The 10,084-nt window shown below is 45.3% G+C and overlaps 1 protein-coding gene across 4 annotated transcripts; it reads left to right on the forward strand.

The window, feature by feature from the left end:
• Positions 1–315: 315 nt before the first annotated feature.
• On the forward strand, positions 316–9,876 carry dyrk3 (dual specificity tyrosine phosphorylation regulated kinase 3). 4 transcript variants are annotated; one of them, XM_030728993.1, is made up of 6 exons: positions 316–1,185; positions 3,184–3,293; positions 5,989–6,194; positions 6,296–6,599; positions 6,695–7,111; positions 7,211–9,876. In XM_030728993.1, exons 1-6 carry the CDS (start codon positions 1,143–1,145, stop codon positions 7,943–7,945), a joined length of 1,815 nt encoding a protein of 604 aa, XP_030584853.1. In that variant the 5' UTR covers positions 316–1,142; the 3' UTR covers positions 7,946–9,876. The 4 variants fall into 4 exon arrangements, with proteins under 4 accessions (XP_030584853.1, XP_030584856.1, XP_030584854.1 ...); XM_030728996.1 differs by having other exon boundaries at positions 331–434; XM_030728994.1 differs by lacking the exon at positions 316–1,185 and adding an exon at positions 1,268–1,402.
• The last annotated feature ends 208 nt before the right edge of the window (positions 9,877–10,084 follow it).

The raw sequence follows: 10,084 nt of genomic DNA on the forward strand, positions 1-10,084 counted from the left end.
TGACTCGGTCGACAGACCATCCACAAAGGCCTTTTTACAGGCTTCTCGCAGTAGGAATATCCCAGGTGCTTCTGATAACTTATGGCTCTCTTCTATACAAGTGTGCCATTTATTAATTTTATTTTACATCAGTTTATTTGCTACAGTGATATGTGGAAAAAACGACCTGAGATGTTCTCATGCATGGAGAGCCTCCACCACTTTCACATTGGCTCCTCTGCAGAGCCCCATGTGGACGCTGCGGGGCGCCCTCCTGCCGGCCGTCTGGCTGCCCGGTAAGCGCCGCCCCGCTCCCTCCCTCCCTCCGTCTGCCTGCTGACTCTGAGCTCAGTGAAGACGCCCTTAGCAACAACATACAGCTTCACCATCGAATAAGATACTCGGAGCACACAGAAGAAGGATTTAACAGTGCAGCTTTACTGCACTGACCTCAGGTGAAGCTTTTACGCGACGGAGATCTTCCTCCGGTTATTACTGCGGTATAAACATGGGGCGTGAATACAGTTAGCCTGCTTTGGGCTAGCCATCCCCGAAGACGAGCGAAGCAGCCCCAAGCTGTCCCGAAGGAGGACAAATCCTGGGGGCTCTTGTTTGTTAACTATCAAGCCAGCTTACCGGGAATAGGCACGGGAATGGTGCTATCGATCGATTCATTGTACTGTCAGAGAAAGGCGAGGGGCACATGGGTCAGACCGCCGACCAGCTGTGATACTTGGACTCAAACTATTTTGAACGGAGGAAGCGGCTCTCCGGCGGACGAGTGTTTCGTGGCTCTGCGAGCTAGCTGGCTAGTTAGCTGAGGGAAACGACCCCCCACCGCCTGTTCGGGTTTTTCAGACTGCAGCTTGGCTCATGTTAGCCAAGACGAGTTTGAGAGCAACACAAGAAAACACAGTAAAACCAAGAAAAAACTGCTGCCTAAACTGGGAGGAAAGCTTGTTAATCCCGAACTTGAGTTCAGTCGAAACCAAAACAACTCTCACGGGCACTCGGACTACTAACAAAACACCACTACAGCAGACTTTTGAATACTAATAGCTAAGTTTGCTAGTTTAACCCCTCCACTCCCACGCCCTTTTTAAAAAAATTTTTATTCGGAATTTTTCCACTTTGGATGCTGGCATCTAATATTCATTGCAATCATGATGATAATAAGCAGGAAACCAGAGGGCCCAATAGCAACAGGTAACCACAACAAAGTAAAGCTCTTTTTTTTGTTTATTCTTCACATTTGGTTCCTCATTGGTTGCATGAAAATGCTTTTTGAAGGTAATCTGGAGGTTAGTTTTAATTTGGATTTTTTTTTAAAAAAGCCTTGAAATAGCAGCAAAGTTGGTTCGTTTGATAAATGTTCCTGGTCACGACGTGTTTGTGTGTGGATAGAGAGCACGTATGCATGAAGGTACTGTAACTGCGCCGTGGGCTTCTCACAAGACAGGACATGTAAACATGTTTTCTTTTAGTTTGCATCCCCGTATCAGTTGCAACACTTCTATCTAAGAAGGTTGCTCGACAGCATTTATTGCCATATCAAAGGTTTGAGAAGCTGTAATATCTTGACTTCCTTTTAAGAAGCTGTTTTGGAATTTGCACTCTGATTGCTATTGTTTTCATTATATGACACTAACTGACCTCGTATTTGTTTGCTTATGTGCTGGTTGTGTTTAGCTGATAAATACTTTTACTACATTGTAAAGCAAAGAAGAAAAAAAAAATCACTGTCATATGAACCCTATGGCTTGCCTTGGGTCTATAAAACACAGGTTGTTCACAATACCAGGAAGAGGACAAAAAGCTGAGCCACATTAACACGTTTTATGACACATGATCTGCTGTGTGTTTGCTTGAACCCTGTTCTTACACACTAGCCCTTACAGTGCAGAGGGGGGATTTTCAGGGTGGGGAGAGCTGAAGGCCAGCTGGACTTAGGGGGCCTGGATGTTTGGTTACACAGACGTTTGCTTTCTGTTTAATTTTTTTTTTTTTTTTTTTTTCTTCCCTGGCGAGCTTTGCTTGGACAGCAAGTTCAGATTCTGTACAAAAAGTGCTGAGCACCCACTGAGTGATTAGAAGTTTGCTAAGGGCTAATGGAGTCTGTGCTTGCCTAATATTGTGTGAGCAGCCCTAATGCCACTGTTTGCAGTGCTGTGCAGGTTTAATACGCGTGTATCCAGGCAGCAGGTCTAATCTGTCCAGAAGCAGGTCTGTTGACAAGCTGGTGCTGGGAACATAGGGTCTGACGCACCTACACATGGTTACAACGCTCTCTGGGGCTCATGAGGGAGAACACCAGACTTGCCACTATTTCAGCTAACAAACTACTCAGCCTGATTTCAAGCTGTACTTCATACACTTAGTGTGAAACAATTGGTGTATCAACTAGCATGTAAGCTAGATGACTGCTGTCGTAAACAGCTGGCCGATGTCATTTTTGTAATTGGCTTCTCCCTACTCATCCGTCTACTCCCTGCCGTATCGTCTCATATTAGGTGTTTGGCGTGATGCCAAAGAGGTGAGCATGAAACACAGTACAATTGAATGACAGGAGTAACTATCTCTCTATTAGCTCTAATTCCAAGCACACCTGGTGTGTGTACCACATGATTTGAATGGACAGATGGGCAGACGGAAAGATGCTGTCGTCACAGAGGCATCTGTTACCCCCATTAGGCCAATAATACCACTTGCAGCGCTAGCGATCTGGGACCCTAAGCCCTATGTAAGCTGGTCAGGTTGGAGGGCTGGCCTTGGACACAGTGTATTGGACATAATAGATACAGTGGTGTATCTGATAATAGTGGCATTTTCACAGTAAGTGTGAGCTAGGCTGTTGTGGGAGACAGTATTCATCCCCGCTTGTCTATAGAGATCAGTATAATAATACAAGATGCCTTGCCGAGGTGGCTCATGGGATTTGTCTGGCCGTGCCAAACCATTTGTTTTAGTGTTGGGTTAGTGACTGGAACTGCTAGTGTGACTGATAAGATGATTAATAGGACATTAACTGATTTGGACAAACAAGGATCGCGTGCGCCTTTGTAGAGAAAATTAAATAGCGCTTTGTTGACGTTACCTTTGAGCGTCATTCTGTGCTTTTGCCACAGAGTGCACATTTGTTGCAGATTTGATGGCCCCACATCATCACACTGACTGATTTTTTTTTGTTCATCACTGTTCCTTCAGCACGCCACGGTGACGGTCTGTACGACTCGTACATGAGGACCGACCACATCCTGAAAGACGAAGCAGACACAAACAGCCCATCTGGACTACCCCCGGTGCCCAAACACACAGTAAGTATACACACAAACATGCACGCATATACGCACAGAGCCAGTTAAGCCCTATTTCCTGTGCTGGAGCACACTCCGTCTCCAGACTTCCTGCTCCTCAGAGAAATATTCTCTTGCCAGTCCTGTTCCTGTTCACCACATTTATGCCTCTCCTCCTTCTTTCCTCAGTGTTGCTGTGTAGGATGGGCAGCTTATCTCTTTCTTTAACAACATGTGACTTTCAGTACATTTTTATAGCGTTCAATTAACAAACTCATTTACCGTCTGAGAGAATAAAAAATCCCTCACACAGGCAGCTCTCCACGCCTGCGTCAGATAAACAGTGAACTGGCCATTTTGTTTCTTTGGCTACAGTGAATATGTAGGATACTTACCCTGCTCTCCTCTTTTCTTTGAACCAATAATTTGATGCAGACAGTTTTGATCTGCAGGTCTGCACGCAGTCATTTATTTTGCTGCTAGTAACTTTGATTGATGATACAAGCTCATACACCTCAGTAAACTGACCGAAATATCACAATTACTTTTGCACATAAACACTCCACAGCCCTACATGCCAGTAGAGGAAAAAGGCTGGTTTGTTATATTGTAAAGATTTATTGGGCTTGAAAATGTGACCCACAAACAAAATCACCAATCAGCTTTCTCCCACTCTCCTCCCCTTCCTCTAGCTCGTGTAATCCTCCGTCAGTGGGCTTGCATACAGGTTTAGGCCTAGTTTTCTATTCTGGTCCCAGCCTTCTTCCTTTGTATTTTGTGTCACGCTCACAGAGGTGCTGTCCTCCGCTCAATGTGACTGACAGGAGCTCGCCCCAGTTCATCGTGTTCGGTCCTCAGATAGTAGCCTCGTGCTCTATTAAAGTAATAAACCGATGGCAGCCCTGTTCTGTGTTAGATGAGGGCTTGAACTACTATAATAAATTGCAGTTGTAGTTAAAGTGAGTTTCATTCATGAGCCCCACCTTTATAGCCGTGCTCTGACTGTGACCCAAATCACAGCAGCGTAATACCAAGATTTGTTTTGTTTGTGACAGAGGTTTGTGTGGCTGCTGCATGTGTTCAGTTGTGCAGCCTTGTGTGTGTGTGTGTGTGTGTGTGTGTGTGTGTGTGTGTGTGTGTGTGTGTGTGTGTATCACACAGGGAAAAAAGGATACGTAGGTGTTTCTGTAGCAGCAAAGAGATTAGCTCTCCTCCATCTGTTGCAGCATGCAGATTTGCACACAGGGGACTCCACCCTCTGTAGTACCTGAGCGAGGGCAGATCCACACACCCGGATTCCTATTCCCATCTCCGGGCCCTTTTTAAACGTACTTTTTATGTTATTGTATTTTTCATCCGGGTCAGACAGCAATCCATCCATGCAGACAGCTTTGATATGTATGTGTCTGGGTGAAGGGGCTCGATCAATGATATTCACTGTGTGCTTTGGAACAACAGCTGCATGTGACCCTGGGTCAGCAGTAGGGCTGTTGTAATGAGTTAAGAGTATATGGTTACACGTATGGAAACCCATCCTGCATTCCCACTCTATTTTTAGAACCCAAACCTGGTACAAAAACACACTCGCAGCTGAGTCCTCTGTCAGTGGATCATCAACACTCAGTTTTCCCAGTCTTGTTTTCTTTATGAGCTGACATGGCTGGAAAAAAAAATCTTCCCAAACCCGTGTGCCATTAGAATAACAAGTGTTCATATGTAAGAGTGACAGACAGAAAGCGCAAGTATATATATATATATATATATATATATATATATATATATATATATATATATATATATATATATATATATATATCCCTCTCCAGTGTAACTCCATGTAGGAAGGCTTTGCCGAGTTCATGTCTTAACGGCCGCACATCTTCTATAGTTTAACAGTATAATTCGGCTTTAATGACCATCATTTCCCTTGCGCTCCATAATCTTGCGGAGGGTTCTTTCCGCTAGAGAGAGAAAGAGAGACGGGGGGGGGGGGGCAGAGAGTGAGGAAGAATGAATTCCTGGGGTTGCGGAAGCAAAGCTGCTCTTTGGTGAGACTCTAGACCATTCTTTAAACTCCTTTAACCTTATAGTCCCCCCACCCAGCAGAGGTGGATCTGGCACTTGTAAAATTTGTGGGCTGTTATGGTGGAAAAAAAATTGTGTGGTGATTGTGCAATCAGTTTTGTTTATTTGAAATTAGATTTTTATTTTGTGTTTGTTTGCTATTCGTAGTAATTTAGGAGTAATTTAGAAACTAAATGTTTATTGCGAGATTATGACAGCACTAAACCAGAGATTAGTGGTATCTTTTATCTAAGCAAGTATACAAACAAGTAGGTTGGGATGCGGGCCACTTTGCTTGCGTTTCGGCTGGGGGGGGGGTGAGCCCGTCATTCCTCAGCTGCCAGAAAGGATCTGGATCCTGTCGTGCTGGTTAACCAACTACAAAGTGGCTCTCTGCTGATTGTGCTGATTGTGGTATCAAATAAAACCTGGGCTGGATTTTAAATATTTTAGTCTCTGGCTTATGAATGGAGTTAAAATTATTCAAGCTTTGGTGTTTCTTTTGCTATGTGGCATCACATCTTTGGAAGGCCCCACTCAGGAAAGAGTTTCCTCTTCATACAGCAGAGTAAACTACATTTGCTCTGTATAATATGTACCGAGGGGATTCTCTAAAGTCCTATTTTGTCTGTGTCTCATCATTCTTCAATAGGTTGTCAGTAACAAGGCTGTAATGAGGGATCAGGTGACTGTGCGAGGTAGCCAGCTGAAGGTTAAATACCTGTATGAAGACTCAACCAGCAACCGCAAGATCAACGCCATAGCCACAGCAACCACTCAGAATGGTGGGACCATCCACGAGACGCCCACTAAACCTGCCCCGCCCTCCAGCCTGTCTAAAGAGCACAGTGCAGACAGGTGAGAACGATGCAGATATTTAAGTAAGTAAAATTTACATGGAAGAAAAAGACCATGTAAGGTGTTGATTAACATATTTCTGTCATACCTGTTTGCCACAGCACTGAATCCAGTAAGGGCTCCAGTGACTCCTCCGGGCCACATGGGGCCGGGAATAGCGTCAACAGCAGCAAGGTGTGTGGCCCACTCACTCCTGATCAGGCTCTGAGACTGTACCGATCTCAGCTTACCACCCTGGAGCAGGCGGAGATCCACTCCTACCCGGACGTCTACTTTGTGGGACCCAGTGCCAAGAAGAGACCTGCAATTGCCGGAGGCAGCAACAACTGCGGCTACGATGACGAGCAGGGAGGCTACATTCACGTCCCCCACGACCACTTGGCTTACCGCTACGAGTTCCTCAAGGTCAGATATATACAGCTGAGTGTCTTTAAATTACATATCGTTTTCTCTTTTATTTTTAGCTAACCAAATGCTTTTCCTTCTCTTGCCCTCTACAGATTATCGGTAAAGGTAGCTTTGGCCAGGTTGCGAAGGTGTACGACCACAAAATGCAGCAACACCTGGCTCTGAAAATGGTGCGCAATGAGAAGCGTTTCCACCGGCAGGCACAGGAGGAAATCCGCATCCTGGAGCACTTGCGCAAGCAGGATCGTAACGGCACCATGAATGTCGTACACATGCTCGAAAACTTCACCTTTCGCAACCACATCTGTATGACGTTTGAGTTGCTCAGCATGAACTTGTATGAGCTTATCAAACGCAACAAGTTCCAGGGCTTCAGTCTGCCACTGGTCAGGAAGTTTGCACACTCCATCCTGCAGTGCCTGGAGGCCTTAAGCAGGCACAGAATCATCCACTGTGACCTCAAGCCAGAGAACATCTTGCTCAAACAGCAGGGTCGCAGCGGCATCAAGGTAAAGCACGTGGCACCTTCTCATCTCGGTCTGTGGCGTACCAGGTCTTGTATGTTTGACATTCATCTCTGTAATTGGTTATTTTTTTGTCTCTACCAGGTGATTGACTTTGGCTCCAGCTGTTTTGAGCACCAGCGGGTCTACACCTATATTCAGTCTCGTTTTTATCGAGCTCCGGAGGTGATCCTTGGTTCGCGTTACGGCCTTCCCATTGACATGTGGAGCTTTGGTTGCATTCTGGCTGAGCTGCTGACTGGCTACCCTTTGTTCCCCGGCGAAGATGAGGGTGACCAGCTGGCCTGTGTCATGGAGCTGTTGGGGATGCCTCCGCAGAAGGTCCTGGAGCAGGCCAAAAGAGCAAAGAACTTCATCAACTCCAAAGGCCACCCCCGTTACTGCGGAGCCAACACTTTGCCCACCGGAGCCACTGTGCTGACGGGGTCTCGCTCGCGCCGTGGCAAGATGAGAGGCCCTCCGGGTAGCAAAGAGTGGAGCGCTGCACTCAAGGGCTGCGAGGACCCCACCTTTACTGACTTCATAAAGAAGTGTTTGGACTGGGACCCGTCATCTCGCCTCACCCCTACCCAGGCCCTTAGGCACCCTTGGTTGTATCGCAGGCTTCCCAAATCAATGCCCGGGACAGAGAAGAGCCAAGGAGCTACGGTGAAACGACTCCCCGAGCACCACAGCACCTCTTTTCCCTCTATTCTGGCCAGGGGGGGGCCTGGCTTAAGCTCCACAACTGCCAGTAACAACAAACTGAGAAACAACATGATGGGAGATTCAGGGGAGGCCATACCTCTTCGCACGGTCCTACCTAAACTTGTCTCTTAGAGGGAGAGAGCCTCTAATCTCCTCTCTCACCACGTTTTCCCACCCGTGCACTCCTCAGGAGGAGTCAGAGTTCAGGAGAAAGTGGTTTTAAAACTGCTTCATTTGTTCTTTTATTTGTTTTTCTACTGCGAGGTGTCGACACCCCCAGTCTTTGGATTTTAATATTAGTTGAACAGAAAGAGAGGAATGATAAAAGAAACACGTAAAAGTTTTTATACAGTGGCTGCGGATTTCTCCGCATTCAGCCACATGAATGAAGTTTGATTTTAGGTAATGTTTTTTTCTTAAAATTAAAAAAATAAATAAATAAGAAAGAAAGAAAAAAAACTTCCTCGTGTGAGTGGACAGCTTGGTAAATGAGAAAATGTTCCTAACCTGTGTGTGAGCTCACGTTTGTGTTTTAGCAAAACACACTGAAGCACACCTGCACTGTCACTTGCCTCATTTCACACTATTAACACTTGTAGGACGCCCCCCCAATCTTTGTGGGGAAGTGTTTATATAAGTGAAACTTGAAAAGGGCTACAGAGATTACACTTATCAAGTTAGACTTAGCAAGATTTGTTCAGCCAACATAATTTAATAGAAAAAAGACAGGCATTAGTATTTGGCTCTGCTAACACTTAACACAGTTATCCCTCATGTATACAACATAAATGCCTTCAGACAGGTAATACAGGATTGGCTTTATTGGCTTTAGCGAATAATTATGAAAACAGCATTAAGAAGCCCCCCCCCATCTGTTGTGCTTGCGTTTCAGCTCAGTATGTGACGTCAATATGTGTGTGCGTTTAGCAGTACCGTGGGAGATGTTGATAGGGCGTAGGATGACCTATTTACAGCCCACTTTCCTCCTCCCCATTTTCACCATACACGAGGGGGGGATCAGGGCGACAGCAGCGCCACTCAGACTACGTTACAAAGGTGTCGCGCTCGGTACCGCACAGCTGGTTTGCGAGAGAGGGCCAGAACCGAAAGTCAAAGCACCTAAACACCTTCGGGTTGGTTGCCAGGAAAGTTGTTGTTGGAAAATTGCAGTTCGTATGAATGTCACCTGCCCGTGCCTGTAATTGGCTGCTGTGATTGTTGGCAGTAGTGCTCCTAATGGATGAACAGTGCAAGGCAAGAAAGATCATAGGATAATATGAAGGGCAGTATGTTTAATATGAGCCAGGATCTTTTTATTCTTTGGGGAGAGGCGTGGAAGACGAATCAGTGACAGAAAGATGGGTTTTATGGTACTGATGAAAGAAATGTTTCTCAGGGAGACATACTTGATAACATCCCTTAATCTTAAAATTTACTATGTTCCACTTATAGTCATTTATCCCGACTGTGGATGAAGATGGCATGCAGCTCGGTCCACTCGGCGCGAGAGCATTTCCGACTGTCTGCGAAGGGGGTCTGCATGCTCCACAATCTGACCTAGATTCTCTCTCCTCCCCCACCATCACGTTATCGCTTTTTTTTTTTCCCTCACTGTCTCATGTAGGGCAGGGAACCTCTTAAACACTCACATACACAGTGAATTATGGTGCTGTCCAGAATGCACACACACACAGACACGCACACAGAAACATGTCAGGTGCATGTTGGTATGGACCACACCGTTCAAGGGGTTCTTTCTCTTGTCCCTCATTTTCTAAATGGAACTGTCAGGGATTTCTATTCTGTCTCCAAGTTTTTTATAGAAGTGGTTTCTAATGCTTTTCACTCCTAAATATCACAGGATGTCAAATGCAAAAAATAAAAAAAAGTCATATACTGTCATGTTGTACTAGTGGTGTGAGTTAGTAGGAGGGTGTTTGGTGTTCGGCATGAAATCACAACCTGTTATCAAACTGAGTGACTATGAGAGAAACTGTACAGTAACCAAATGAAGTTGTGATAGTTTCTTTTTTCTAAGAAAAAATAAAAATGACTTCAATGAACCGTTTTTGGGTGGTTTCTGATGTGAAATGTGCATTTGTTTTTTTCTCCCTCCCTCTCGGATGCGTGAATCTCTTGTATCCAGTGAAACCAGTGTTTTTTTTTTTGTGTGTTACGAGAAAAAAAAAAAAACAGCCTGTAATGCAGTCAGCACAGTGAATCACTTTTAAGTGAACTGGATTTCAGTGATCAGGTTACAAACTCAGTGAA

The sequence above is a fragment of the Archocentrus centrarchus genome, chromosome 5, assembly GCF_007364275.1.
Source record: "Archocentrus centrarchus isolate MPI-CPG fArcCen1 chromosome 5, fArcCen1, whole genome shotgun sequence".
Taxonomy (NCBI): Eukaryota; Metazoa; Chordata; class Actinopteri; order Cichliformes; family Cichlidae; genus Archocentrus; species Archocentrus centrarchus.

Bases quoted from the DNA above. Each gene is read 5' to 3' on its own strand.
- dyrk3 (XM_030728993.1), top strand. From the start codon at position 1,143: ATGATGATAATAAGCAGGAAACCAGAGGGCCCAATAGCAACAG. The intron at 3,294-5,988 runs GTAAGTATACAC...ATTCTTCAATAG, and splicing joins CCCCGGTGCCCAAACACACA to GTTGTCAGTAACAAGGCTGT. The intron at 7,112-7,210 runs GTAAAGCACGTG...TGTCTCTACCAG, and splicing joins AGGGTCGCAGCGGCATCAAG to GTGATTGACTTTGGCTCCAG.